This window comes from Nematolebias whitei, chromosome 2 (genome assembly GCF_014905685.2).
Source record: "Nematolebias whitei isolate Nwh7 chromosome 2, NemWhi1, whole genome shotgun sequence".
NCBI lineage: Eukaryota > Metazoa > Chordata > Actinopteri > Cyprinodontiformes > Rivulidae > Nematolebias > Nematolebias whitei.
The window spans coordinates 32,544,128-32,559,586 of NC_056499.1; the positions used below are offsets into that span (position 1 = coordinate 32,544,128).

At 37.3% G+C, this 15,459-nt stretch overlaps 1 protein-coding gene across 1 annotated transcript in view; it reads left to right on the forward strand.

The window, feature by feature from the left end:
• si:ch211-186j3.6 (neural-cadherin) overlaps positions 1 to 15,459 on the forward strand; it is a 467,709-nt gene that overhangs the window by 330,810 nt on the left and 121,440 nt on the right. Inside the window, exon 22 of the mRNA XM_037694242.1 lies at positions 5,607 to 5,821. Within this exon, the coding sequence (XP_037550170.1) occupies positions 5,607 to 5,821 (215 nt within the window). The remainder of the gene's footprint in view (positions 1 to 5,606; positions 5,822 to 15,459) is intronic.

Consider the following 15,459-nt stretch of genomic DNA (forward strand, 5'->3'; position numbering starts at 1 on the left):
ATATATATATATATATATATATATATATATATATATATATATATATATATATATATATATATATATATATATAACACACACAAACTGTTACTTACTACTTGTACTACTATCTCTTCTTTGTGGTTTTTCACTTATCGTGGGTCTTCATGGTGTGGATCTCCCACGATAAATGAGGGACTACTGTACTTGTTTATCAAAGTAAACACAGTTGCTTGATTTGGAACAAAGACCTGATATAACACTCACACACATAAACACGTACTGGACCTTGGCAGAATTTAAACATAACAGAAAACAAAATTGAAGCAGCTGCTCTTTGTTTTTCTCTGCTAATATATCTAGATTCAAAGCAGTCTGCTACCCAGATAAATAATGTTATTAATAATAATATTATTTTTATATATGAATGTTTCTGTTCAGTGCCCTGAGATGACTTCTGTTGTGACTTGGCACTATATAAATAAATTGAATGGAATTGAATTGAATTGAATAGATGCCTTCATATATAGACATTAGCTTGGACAGGAACACATACACAAACATGCATAAACCCTCCAAACAAACGGCACCGATGAACAATACTCTCTATCACACGTGTCCACAAGGCTTTCTTGCTGTGACTTGAAGGTAATGTTAGCCTTCAGCTTCATTTAATTAGAAGCAGCAAGTGAAAAGGGCAGGATTTGAATCTGGCTGGCAAGGTGAGCCTGTTCTGTAGCTCAGTGTTGGACCTGAGCAGGATGACTCACTGGATCCATGTTAGACAAAATCCCAGAATTACCCTCATGCATGCACACACATGCAAAATCACACCTACATACACAATTATGCAACTTTTAGAATGTTCCTTTTTCTTTCTTTGCTTATAATCTGTACTAGTAGTTTTAAAGCAAAGTGGACTGTGTGTTGGACACCTTCAAAAAATATTTTTTGTTGTTTTTTGGTGTTGTTGTTTGCTTTAAAACAAATATGCAGCTACATCTAGCTGTGTTTGTTTTGTTAAGATCTGATTTGTGGTCACATCACCTCTTTTCGGGTATTCAACACTGGGGGAGAAAGCATGTATACACAACTAATGGCAACATAACTGATGTGAAGACTTTAAAAATGTAGTATTTTTTTCAAGATGCTAAGATTGGGCCAATTTCTCTTCTCATATATTGAGGAGTTGTCCTGATATGCCCTCATTCCCAAGCAGAACAAGTACAAAACAACTGCTCCCTGAATGCTAAAGTAGAAAAAAAAACAAAAAAAAACCACCACATTTATTGCCCTCTTGTTTCAGGTCCACCTGTTCACAGGAAGAAGGCAGCCTCTGCAAAACAATATGAAGTTGCAAAGCATTTTTTCCCCCCACTTTTGTCATGCGATTACATATTTTGGACATGGATGGATTTATGTTTTCCAAAAGAACAATGTATTGACATGGATTTTCAATACAAGAGGCAAAACCAAGGACATGAAATAAATATGAACATTTGAAATAACGATTTGTTTGCAGTTGTTCCAAAATACAAAACGGCGTGATTTAAAAAATCTTCTTTAATTGCTGTTTCTAAAACGTTCCACGCTGCAACTATTAAATGTAAAATGCAAGCCTCAAATTAAATGTGGGAAAATATTCTTGATGAAGTATCATCCAAACAGATGTCAGTGGGAGAACAAGGCAAAGCAGGTAAGGTTGCCAGGGTCACAGCTGCTCTATGATTGTCACATTTTCAATCATGCTACAGTGTCTGAGCCCTGCAACATCTGCTGCGTGATTCTCTAGATTCAGAAAAGGAAAGCACATAAAATACAGGATGTCAGAAACAGAGAAAATGAAGATGAACTGAGAAAAAATAAAATAAGACATTTTATAAAGAGCAGACAATTGTGATTGGAAAGCGATGAAGAAGACAGAGGGGAAACAGAAATATGAAAGTAGGGGATAGCAAGAATCTGAACAGGAGAAGACAAAATATAGATAGAAAATGTTTTTGCAGAGTAAAGATGAAAAATAAATACTATAACTGATTAAAGTGTGTGATAAGAAGGAAAATGGGAGGAAAGAAATCTGGAAAAGGAAAACAGTGCCAGCATTGAGAAGTGAGGAGGTGAAAGAACATATACAGATAAGTGTTAAAAGAAGATAAAATTGCTGGAGGATAGTTTTCTGCTTCACTGGCTTTCAGATATGACCACACCCCAACACAAACAAACACAAACAGATTACAGCCCATGATTGAAGCAAGAACATGCAGATAATCAATGCACTGGGATTAATGAGATTTCAGAAGAGAGTGAGTTGAGGGGAGGGGTGGGATTACAACGCCGGGCCCATTGTTGAACCTAATTCCCAGCATACCAAGAATGAGCAAAACAAATCTGCCATAAGAGGATTGAAGGGTTTCAACTGAAAAAACTGTCTCAGATTGTGCATAGAGAATTAGTGACATTACGAATATGCAAATACAGGCAGGAATGTTTTAGCTACTGTCTCTATATTTCACTCAAAAGTACAACTTTAAGAGCTGAATTAAACAAACAGCAGATGGAAAAACAAATCACTTATGCAATGCTAGTCCATCCATCCATTATCTTTTACCCGCTTCTTCCATTTTGGGTCACAGGGGTCGCCAGTGCCCATGTCCAGCAATCACTGTGTGAGGGGCGGGGTACACTCTGGACTGGTCGCAAGTCCATCACAGGGACACATAGAGACAAACGAGGCAAACAACCATTCACTCTCTCACTCACACCTAGAGACAATTTAGAGTTACCAATCAGCCTAACATGCATGTTTTTGGTCTGTGGGAGGAAACCGGAGTACCCGGAGAAAACCCACACATGCACGGAGAGAACATGCAAACTCCACCTAGAAGGGCCCCCGCATCAAGGTTTTGCTGAGAGGCAGCAGCTCTACCAGTTGTGCCACCGTGCTGCCCGCGATGCTAGTCCTCACTATAAATAACAATAAAAATAAAACACTTTTTCATAATGATTTGAAATGTAGTTTAGGAGTAATCACTGATTAGATGTGCATTACACAATGTTTATTTTCTTCAGTGTTCTTTTCCAAATCAATCAAAAATAAAATAATCACAAAAACATAGTTTATTCTAAGTGGTGGTACAGTTTCAACAGAGTTTTGTGGGAAAAAAACAAAATAAAATAATGAAACATGGTTTTAAGTTAACGCTAATTTTATTTTGTAATTTTTTTGCATTTTTACAAGTTTAAAGTTTTGTTTATTCTCTGTTATGTTAAACATAGCTGACACAAATTAAATTTGGTAACATTTGAAGAGAAGCTGCATAACTTGAACATTCATAGTAGCATTCACAGCAAACCACAATCAGATTAGCAGTCAGCAAAATAATATAAAATACTTGAAAGGAAGATTAATTCTCATACACTTACCAACTAGGAAGGATCTATTTTCAAAGTACAATCCTATTGTGCCTTTTGTCTTAAACTGTCCATATACCAGGTACAAATAAAATGTTAAAGAATAGTTGAGAATGGTTGAATGGAAAACCGGTTGCAATCCTGTAACTTTTTTATTTATTTATTTTCCACACGTTGGCTCCTAAAACTGAGGGGCCTCATGCACACACAAAAATGTTGTGTACACCATGTTCCAGCCAATGATTTGTATATTTACATTATATTTGAAGTGTAAGCTTTATGTGCGTGCTCCACAGCTTGTTTCCTGTTTTTGGTGTTTTTATTTTTTATTTAAATTTTTTTATTTTTTCATGGCATAGTTACAGTGACACCTACAGGCCTGGTAATGGGAACTACAACATATTGAGTCATTTTCATAGTGTACGTGAGGGTAAAGAAAACACATCTGGGAACATCACTGTATTCCCAAAAATATTTTTTGAAACAATGAAAAAATATTGTTTAGGATAAAATAAAAATTATAATTCCTATGCAGACAAAACCTAAATAAATATCTAAGAAGGTTGATGCAGGCCATCTGGGTGGATTCTTGTTTGTTGAAACACTTCGACTTTTGGCCATTTTTCAAAAAAGAAGAATCTGTCCAGAGGACATTTAGATTTATCTGCCTGAAATACTGGCCATGTGTCAGGACTCTAATTAAAAATGTATTTCTTATTTTCCTGAGCAAACTCTTCAAATTTACATTTTGCTTCATTCATATTTGAGATGTCTGTAGGAGTTTTTCACGTTAACCTTTTTTATGATGTAATTTTTGTGTCAGTCATGTTGTAACCAACCTATTTACCTTTGACTCATTTTAAACAATGTTTTGACAAGACGTGCAAAAATAGAAATTTTTTAGAGCCACTTTCTCTTAATTTAGTCCGCATATGGCCTTAATGATTACTTATCATAGTTTAAAATTATATTTGCCTTCCATGATATCAGTTTATGCAATCATATATGCAGCAAAACAAACAAATTGTAATTTTATCACCACTATATTTCACCTATTGGATCGTGTTTTCTATGCAGGCAACTTTTATAGTTCAACCAAATGTATTCTACTCATTTTTATTTCTTTATTATTATTTTAAAATCATGTTTACAAAATAACTTTTATGTTTTTTGTGCTTCATTTAATTTTATTCTTTACCTTCAGGCACCCATAGCTTCCCTCTGCTTCTCACATGTTAGCTGTGGTAGCTTGGTGGTCGATGGTTGCGTCTGTGAGGGCATGCAGCGTAAAACAACCACCAAATCTTAATATGAGTTTGCTCACTGTGCCCATGAAGAAGGGGACAGCCAATAAACAAATAAATTGTACTCTCGTAAAATTTAGGGTGTTTTTCTTTTGGAGATCAGTTTTACGTTTTACACCATATTGATGCAAACATTTAAAGTTTTGAAAATGCTTCAGTTTTTTATGCATGGCTCTATGTAACAAAGCGTAATTGGTTTAATTGAAAACTACAGAGACTAGAATAAATCAATTTAAAACATTAATATGAAGTGTTTAGATGTTAAAATCTTTGAAAATTTTAAAAAGATGCAAATCTCAGAAAATATCCCACATTCTGTTGGTTACCTCGTTGTTTTTTTTTATCTGTCAGTGAGGATGTATGCTGAAAAATGAGCAAAATGAAATGCTTATGTTAAAAAGGTCCATCAGTGTAAAAGGTTACAATAAGTGGGTAGAGACTGGAAGGAGGAGTAAAATAAGAGCATGAAATCTTCCTGAGGAGAAGAGGTGAGAAGTGCAGTTTTGACAGGAAGCAACAGTACAAATGAGGACTTAAATATCTCAAAATACAGAAAGAGAGGAGTTTCCTAGTGATGCAGTGATTCCCCCCTGTGGTTCTGCCACTAATGAGAACATCTGCGTCTGTGAAACATGCAGAGTGTGAGTGATAGCCGAAAGGGGAGCGCTGCCTGAAAGGAGAAAATAACTCGTCATAAAGATGCTGAGCGCTAACATACTGCAAAAACTCTCACAAGAATACAATTAATAAAAAGCAGACTGTGGTTCAAAAGGTGTAAGGAAGAAAATGTTTTTAGGTTCCATAATGACATTTTCTGGATGTGACACTAGAAACTAATTTATCCATTTATTGCTTCTACTGAAACTTTTCACACGTAAAAAGTATCTATTTTTTTAATCTCTTCTCTGTAAGGTGCCAATGCCCAGCTCAGTTTGAGGGACCTGAATGCCAACAGAACAAGCACAGTTTCCATGGCAATGGCTATGCCTGGTTTCCTCCTTTGATGCCTTGCTTTGAGAGCCATGTGTCGCTGGAGTTCATCACAGACGTGGCTGATGGACTGCTGCTGTACAGCGGCCCGCTCGCCCAGCTGCAAACCTGGGACCACGAGGACTTCATGGCCTTAGGTATGAAACGCCTGAGGCCTAAAAACATGCCTCATTTGTCTTTTGTCCTTAACAGGTTAGCATGGCAGTATTTGACTATGGTTACTGTTTTTATGTCATTTTTCTGGAGAAGGCAAATGAAGATAAACAAAATCAGACTTGGGAGTATGTTGGATGACAGATGCATCTCTTCACCATTTAAAGAACTGCATCAGTACTGGTCCTTAAATCACGTTTTGATTTTTCATACAATCCATTTTTACCTCATCCAGACTTAGTATGATCGGACTTTATGCCCAAATCACATCAAAGGGACACTTGCGACCAGTCTCAAGGGAAGAATCAAGGAATGATAGGATATCAGACAAATAAACATGGAATAGAGGTGAGAGAATGGTGAAAGGAAACTTAAAATAAATAAATAAAATCAGTTAGTTTACCAATGACAGTTATAAAGTTGTGATATTATTTCCTAAATGAGCAACAGTAACTCATTCTGATTCAAGAGATATTGGTCCTCCTAAAAATACTTTCTTAGAAAATGGGATCTAAACATATTTCTTACTGCATTTCAAATATATTTTCCCAACTCAGCTTTGTTGATCAGAGGCGATTATTTTGTGCTCCCATCATCTGCTACCAAAATACTTCATAATAGCTTTACCTGAACCATTATGGGACAGTGGGGTAGCTCCCTGTTCTTTTTGCAATGTCAAATGAAACTTTTTGCAACGTGCTATTGATATTATGGGCTGTACATATGTTCCTTTGCTGCCATCAAAAACATTCATGCCATATTTCTAAAATGTTACTAAGATGTTAAATAAAATGCTTGCTGGAAATAGAAACAAGCACATGAGTGATTAGCATTGCTTTGCTGCTAGACAGAAATCATGTGGTCCCACATTTTATCATTTTCTTGCCCAGATTTGTGTTGAACTAGATACTTGACAAAGATTTATGACTGAATGTCTGTACCACTGTCTGAAGTGTTTGTGGCCTCAAAGCAAAACTGAAAAAAATAATAAATAAAGAGTGTACTGCGTCAGTTACACAAAAACTCCCCAACCTAAATGTGGTTACATTTGCAGTTATTAGGTCAGGCAGAAATGATCAATGCAAATAAACTTTTATTAAGAGCTCTTGCTAGAATAAATTTCAGTTAGTTGTATTATGTATTCATTTGGCAGTGCCATAGGCTCCCTTCACATGGGACAAGAAGCCGCTCGGTTGTCAGAATTTGATGCAAAACTGGTCATGCTGGTCTCACTTTTAGGCTACAGCCATGAACAGGACAAGGTCATGGAATCAACCTAGCACAGATGTACCAATAATATGTAACACAGTAACACAGCACTAGCATGATGTGATCTTTTGTCAAGATATATAGATATATCTATGTCCTAAGACTGATAGTCATGCCAGGGCAAGTATAAAAAACATGGTGAGGGTTGTGGAGAGCATCTCAGTGATACAGAAAATAACAAGGAAAAAAGTGGTGAGGATTAAAAGCGTAACATTGTCATGACTGCCCTTACACTGAAGGACATTTTCCTTTCTGTTTGCCACGATTCAGACACGTTTTAATAGATTGTAAAGAACATGGCAAGGTTGTTTTCAATTGTCAAGGGGCAGGGGGGGGGGGGGGGTGTTAAGCATTGTTTCTTGTTTCCTGCTACACACAGTTATGTTACTCAAAAGAAAAAAATAACAAAAAAAAAATACAAAACACACTCCATAGTTTGTATAAAAAGATATAGTTCAGGTTCATCTAAAAAAAGTGACTATTGTAGAAAAATCTAAAAAAGTTAAATCTGGTCCTCTGGACATTCAAAAAAACAAAACAAAGCAAATCAACAAAAAAATGTAGAAACGTTCCGTCTCTCATCCGAGAGACTTCCTCAGTCTGAGGAGCTGTATTCAGCTCAGTCTTTTAAATAGCACCTTCTCAGAGTGGATCAACCAGTTTTGCTGCTGACAACCAAAACCAGCTGATCACATGCTCAAGAAGGACCATCAGCCTAACAATGGATCATTAGCACACTGATGGCTGTTTACTATTCACAGAGGGCTGAGTGATACTAGCAATCACAGCATTGTAAGAGGGGGACAGTTGAACCCGGAGGCCTCCACCCCTGTTTAATGATGGACGATTTCTTTTCACAAAGATGGCCTCCTTTACTCCTCTCTCAAACCATCGTTCCTCTCTGTCCAGGATGTGAACATCTTCATCCCTCTTCAGGTTGATCCACTCTGAGAAGGTGCTATTTAAAAGACTGAGCTGAATACAGCTCCTCAGACTGAGGAAGTCTCTCGGATGAGAGACGGAACGTTTCTACATTTTTTTGTTGATTTGCTTTGTTTTGTTTTTTTGAATGTCCAGAGGACCAGATTTAACTTTTTTAGATTTTTCTACCTGGATTATTGAGCATGCATCAGGATATTGTAGAAAAAGTTCTGTTTTTTCCCTTTGTTTTAGTCAGTTCAGAAAGTGAAACTCATATAGATTCATTACACACAGATTACAATATTTCAAGCCTTTATTTCTTGTAATTTTGATACACATTTATTTACATATATTACCTATATTGATTTTGAATTTAGATGCACAAAGCTTTGTCGCAATAATGTAGAGCTTTAGAGATACCATAAATATACATAAAACAAACTTTGCTTTGTTACTGCAGTGATAGCCTTGTTTTCCTAAGACAGTAAAACCAGTTTAATAGAGAGCAGTAATTAGAAACAGTTAAACCGAGAGGACTGAAAGTGCTATAAATCGTGTTATATTTAGGATAGTAATTTGATAGACACACCTCCTTGTCTGATTTGTTATTGTTTTCCTTGCCACTGGTCATTCCTCTTGGGAAAGATGTGGTTGCTCTATCACTGCCAAAGTAATGTGTGAGAGGTGAGGTCTGCCAAAAGAACCAGATGTGTCGTCTGTGGATTGTTGTTTGGCTGCATGTTATGGGCAGGTTTGCAATGTAATTCCTGATATTTATATTTTATTTATTTATCTGTTTGATGACAAAACTATAACTCAATATTTGTTGTTGTGTTGTTTTTTTTAGGTGTTTTTATTTTTATTTTTTCCCCTTTGCTTTTGATCGTTATTGGGTCATAAAATTTAGGATTAGGTTAGTTGAGTTGTTAGTGGAATCCATGTGCAGAATGTAATTAGAGCCAGACTGTATATATTTAGAACTCTAATTAACTTGTTTCAAGGTTGACCTCCTGCATGTAACAAATCCATCAGCAAGCCTAGGCTGAGCAAGAGCTTAATATTACTGCACTGCAGAATGTGTGTTTTGTCCCAATCACCATTTTGTCTTCCATGAAAGTGCAGGTTGGGAAAATAATAATAATAATAATTTCCAGAAATCAACATGGTGAAACACCACCTGCAAATAAATCACTAGCAATAATATTGTTACACATTGTTTTTTATTTCTTAACATTTGGTTCTTTACCTAGGTTTGTGAAGTCATCTTTGGTGCATAGTAGTTTTGGGATTAGAGAAACATGCTTAGAGGAAGAGAGACTAACATTACTACCATTTCAGAGGTTTTATGGATGAGATTGACTTTCAAGATCTTTTGATAATCATAGTGTGAATATTTTGAGTCCTCAAAATGATCTCTTGGTAAAATGTTATGATAATACTGCTGTAATGTACAAAACAATTTAAAATATAAACTGTCTTACAAACATTAACCAGCTGAATTTAAGTGGAACCCCAGTCAAGAATAATATAAATAAAAATATGTTGAATTTATACAGAAATAAATAATTAAATGTATACTTGTCATTTAAAATATAACAAGTTGTAGAAAGCACAAAGGTAAGAAAGAAAAATGAAAACACTGAACCACACTTCACATATTTGACATGACATAATGGATGTAGCTGGGACTGATGTTACAAGACCTTTCTCCATGCTTGAACGTGATCTGGCCACACACTCACTTCCTGTTGCAATCTGGAAGGGGAAATAAAAAGTTTTAAAACTGTAAAACTTAACATGTATTATGAAGTTGAAGATGCTTTGCTTCCCATCCAGAAGGCTTAATCAATTTAAAAAGGCTGGAGTGTATTGACTCCCAATCTTTATAGAATTGCATGAGCGCAGAAGTTAGGGAAGGTGAGCCTGTGATCTGAAGGTCACCAGTTCGACCCCCTGAAAAATGTGGGTGGGAAAGGTGAAGCACCTAGACCTGCCTCCATCCTCATTTGCCCCACTCTGGGTCCTTGGGCAAGGCCCTTAACCCCCACCATCTGCTCCCTTGGTCACCCTAGATGGCAGCCCTCTTCTCCACACAGAAGGCTGTGATAGCTCAGTGGTTGTGTCAGAGGGCATCCGGCGTAAAAACAATTGCAGTCGTCGTGCGAGTTAACTCGCTGTGACGAACCCTGAGAAGGGAAGCAGCTGAAAGAAAGAAGAAAAAAAAAAAAAGAAGAGAGGTCTGGTTGTGTACTTAAATTAACTAAAACAAACCCCCCCCCCCCCCCCCCCACACACACACACACACACACACACACACAATAGAGGCTCGTTAGGTTCTTTCTTTGCCTGATTCATGGTAGAGATGTTTTGGTCACACGCATGAAGATGAGACCTTCTCCATAATTTCGACACTCTTCAGTTCAGTTCAACACCACCAGTTAAAAGTGTCTCCATTGTTGTGTCCTGATTTGTTTATGGTACCACCTCATGTATGGTTCCACGCATACTGTGCTAAGCAGACAATAGACGTCAGCAGACTGCAGCAGTTGGCCTTATTTGTCGAGCAGAATATGAGTGATGAAGATCCTGTTCATTTTGCCCTCTTTGCTATGACGATCTTGTCCACAGAGTGGGGGACCCAGTTACACACCTACATCTGAGAAGAACAAAATATAAATGAAGCAGTTAGAGTGGTACTTAACAATGCAGAAGTGGCAGAGTGGAACTGACATGAAATATCAGGCTTAATGCTGCATTTAAGTTTTTGAAAGTTGAAAGTTGAGATCTCCACTGTTTAAAATAGTTTTTTTTTCTTGTTTCATGGCTTACATAACTCCACTCTCAGACTGTCTGTCTTCTCTGTCTAAAGTATGAAGATGTTGGTCCTCCAAAGAGTGTCCCTTGTCTTTTAGATGAAATTGGACTATTGAGACTTGTCCTGAAGAGCTAGCTCTCCAGTGATGTGCATGCATCTGTAGAGAGGTTGTTTAGTTTCTCTAATGCACTGGTCTAAACATTCCTCATTGCACTGCATCACACTACTCACATTATATTTGGGGGTTATTTCCTTAGGATGGACCAGCCTCTGTCTGAGAGTACTGTTAGGTTTGAAATGTACTGGGATGTTGTGTTTGGAGAAAATCCTTCGGAGTTTTTACAATACTCCAGCAACATAAGACATGACAATAATTTAGCTTTTCTCATGTTTTTTTCAGCAGCATGTTTTTTTTTTTTTTCTGATGAACTGACAAAGGCCCAGTTAGTTAGTATATCTATGGGTTTGGAGCACTTATTTGATTTGTTCCTGTTCCTTTTCCTTGCCTTCTGCTTTTGTGGGGACAAGTTTGGCCTGGTGGTGTAAAATTCAATTAACAGCAAGTTTGTGTTCCAGTGGGTGTTGAGAGTCAAACAGAAACTATTGATCTGTGTGAGTAGGTATCCTGTAAACTTCAATGTTCAACTTCAACGAGACTTCGGTCTCTCTTCATGTTCATCAAATGGTCCAGAAAAGGCCATTTGTTGTCATTTGCATCCTTTCTGGTAAATTTGATATTGTTGCTCACAGAGTTGATGTGTCTGCTGGACACTTCTACATTTGCATGGGTTTTGACCCAAGTGTCATCCACATATCTGAACCAGTGACTTGGTGCTGTTCCCTTAACAAAGTCCAGCACACTCTGTTCCATTTCCTCCAAGTAGAGATTGGCCACAATCAGTGACACCTGAGATCCCATGGCACAACCATGCTTCTGTTTATAAAAGCTGTCACCTTTTTCCACAACAAGTTATAGAAAAGCAAAGGTGCAGCAGGGCACAGATCTGGTCTGGGGTGAAATTGATCCTATTGCTAAGGTCATTATCTTGTTGAAGATGTTTCCCAACAGCTTTGACTGCCTCTGATGTGGGTATACAAGTGAAAAGTAAAGTGACTTCAAAAGATACAATAATTTCTCCTCACACTATCTTCAAATGTTTAACTGTTTGTGAAGTCCATGGAGTTATTTAAGATATGTGGTGTGTTTCTAACAAGAGGGACTAAAATGCCAGCAAGTTGTTTTGCAATATTATATGTCACAGAGTTTGTTCTGCTGACAATGGATCTGAGTGGTCTGCAATCTTCTTTTTGTATGTGCTGGTTGGGTCCCTCTTCAAGGTATCACATATAGTTGTTTCACTCAGTGGTGTGGATATTTTCTCCTGGTAATCAGAAGTATTGAGGACCACTGTGCATCTTCCTTTGGCAGATGTTACAGTGGTGATACTTTTGTCCTGGCTAAGAAATGTTGTAGCTTTTCTTTCCTGTGGTGTGAGATTTGAAGGAGGTAGCTTGGCACTGGAGAGGGTTGCTGGTATCTTCACCCTGACTTGTTCTGCCTCTCTAAAAAAGTTAAGTATGGTCCTCTAGACATAAAAAAAAAATAGAAAGGTTTTGTCTTTCAAAACATTTCTACTTTTTTTTTTTTATTTGAATGTCCAGAGGACCAGACTTAACTTTTTTTTAGATTTTTCTACCTGGATTATTGAGCATGCATCATGATTGTTCTGCCACTCTTTCAGTCAGGTTGCTGTTCCTAATGGTGGATTCAGTGATAAGTTTCATAATGGGTATTTCCTGAGGAGAAATGGCAAAAATTAACCTATTAAAATGTGCCTATAGATGATGGCAAATTTGGAAAACCCTCCTTCGTTGTGAAGGAAATCACAGCATGGTTACACTACAAGTACCCATCAAATTTGTCACTATTTATTTTTTTTTATGTCTTGCCCTCGACAAAGACTGTTGCTCTTCTTCCCTCTCATGCTTTCCTTCTGCTTTTGCTCTTTGTCCTGTGTATCCGAGCCTCTCTTCATACATCTTCTGAATCGTAAATTATGGATCTGGTCAGCTGGTCTTTCAATGCAATTGATAAGATTTTCTCGACAAGGAGACAGGGTGCAGGAGAACACTCATGCCCTGAAGGGACACGCACTGCTGGATATGTCATGGAATCCCAGGGTGAATGGAAGATGATGTGTCTGTCTGTATTGTCCGTTGAGGATGTAGAAGACGCGTACATAATTGGGTTTATGATAACGAGGCTTTTGCTTTTAGGAATCAGTGGATACCTTGGATATTGACAAATTAGGAAGACGTCGACAGTAGTTTTGACAATGGTGAAGCTGCCTGCCTTAGGTGAAGGATTACACCATGCTTTGATCGCTCAGACTCATATGCTTTGTGAGCTGAACCGTAAGCTGGACGCGATTCTGAGAATCATAGGCCACTTACGACTCCTAGAACTCGTCGGTATGAAGGAATCAACCTTGGAGAAGTCTAACAAGCACAGACCAGTGGAATGTTCACAAATCTGGCTCTTTGGATTCACCATTGAGTGTACCAGCAGAACTGAAGGCAGATATGAAATCAGTAGTCAGCCTGCCCAAAACAATTGTTGTTTATCTGAATCTGGCCTCCCCACTTGGCCTTGGGTAGGCCAACTTATCTCAAATTGCACCTGGTGGATACGTAAATCAAGAAGCTCTGCTCATGCTCACTGTATGGAAACTATCTGGAAGTGTTCATGGACAATCTCAACATCTTGTCATCTTTTCATCTACAGGGATTCGTTTGGTGCAAAAGTTTCTGGCAAAACTTTATTTCTCACAGGGGTTTACACCAAGCATTGTGTGATTGGTCAGAATTTTGTGGATATGTTTTTAGTAAAAAGCAGGTAAACTACAATGGTGTCATTTTGCTTCAACTGCTCCATTGAGGAGCCGCGGACCAGGGCTGTTTGAAAATACAGCCATGTTTACAACTGTTGCAGCAAAGATCTTAATGATAAGCAAATTAATCTTATCGAGATAGTCAAAGAACTTGTGGAAGGAGTTAGCGCAATGTGTGTGCATGGAGGAGACGGTGCAGAGACACAGGCAGCTCTTTGTTCCTGTGCTGGCCCGGAGGAACTAGTATCTCTGACTAGGATAAAAATAAACTTGAATATAAATTAGATTAAAGGTTTCATTTTTTACATGGTTAAAATGTTTTTACTCACCATCTATACTCTGGATGTTATGTGTTGTAACAAGATTGTCATCCAGTTTGAAAGGGAATTAAATAAACATGAGAAACTAGAGTAAAAGCACCAGCGTTTACTCCAAGGTTGTTCATTTGACACAGAATTATTTCTGATAAGGATCTAACTTGTTTGTACTATTAGCACTTTGTTGAGTGAACTTGAAGTTTCAGGTATGTTGCTAAGCTACTGGATGTAAGAGCGTATACGCTTCCTTTTTACTACATTTTGTGTTTGTGTACATGTGTGTGTCACTCAACTCTATTTTTTTTGAGAACTGTAGAGTACCCTAGCATAAGCTTAATGCAAGATGATCTAATATTAAACAATACAATCTTCAATAATACACTTTACATATGAATGTTAAGAAGTTATTGTGAATAAAAAACAAATACAAGAGGAATTCAATTAAAAAAAATGGTGATCCACTTTAAGATTGAAGATATTGCAAACTGAATGTTAAACATTTCATCACAGCATTAATGTATTACAAGAGCTCTGATTGAAACATAATGTAAAGAGGACCACACACATTCACAGCAGTAGTAAAACTTCATGTTGAGCATGTGATTTACAAGGAGAATTTCATTACACACAAATTTATGTTGTATTCAAAGATCATGTTTTAATGCTTTAAGCTGAATTAAATTGTCCTGTTGTGTGTGATTTTATCTTTAGGAAATACATTTTTAAGGGATGCTTCCCACTGAGTCTGATCATTTTTCTCACAGTTTTTTTTTTTTTTTTCTCACGCACACATTTATATATACTACCACATACAGACCTTCAGCTTCTTATTCACATGCGCTTTGCTCTTCCAAAGCCACCCACTCATCCACCCTTTTTCCTACCGAAGGCCAGCTGTGCCAAGCCAGCACTGCTGTGTAGGCCAAAGAAAGTAGAAGACATTCACATGCTCAGACACATTGGCAACACAGTGGCGTGCAGTTTCCAATCTCTGGCCACTTGGATAACAGGATATTACATGGCTACAACACAATGTGTCTTGTTTGTGCATGTAGAGCACATAACAAAACAAACAAAAGCTGACCTTTTCTGATGTAGTGAAGCCCACAGTTTTGAATCTTAAATTGATTTACCTTCACAAGGATGTGGATGGCTATACTCACTAAAAATCAGCTTGTTCTAAGCTTCGTTCACATTACACATTTTCTTGCACGAACATCATCAACATATGTAGAAATTAGCCACATGTTTTCTTCATAAGTGTTGAGGTCATGAAAATGTACTCTTAAATCAAACACCAGTCTAAAGAGGTGCCTATAGGCATGAACATTTCCCTGGTGATACTTAAAAGAATACATATACATAAACACAAAAATATATATATATATATATATATATATATATATATA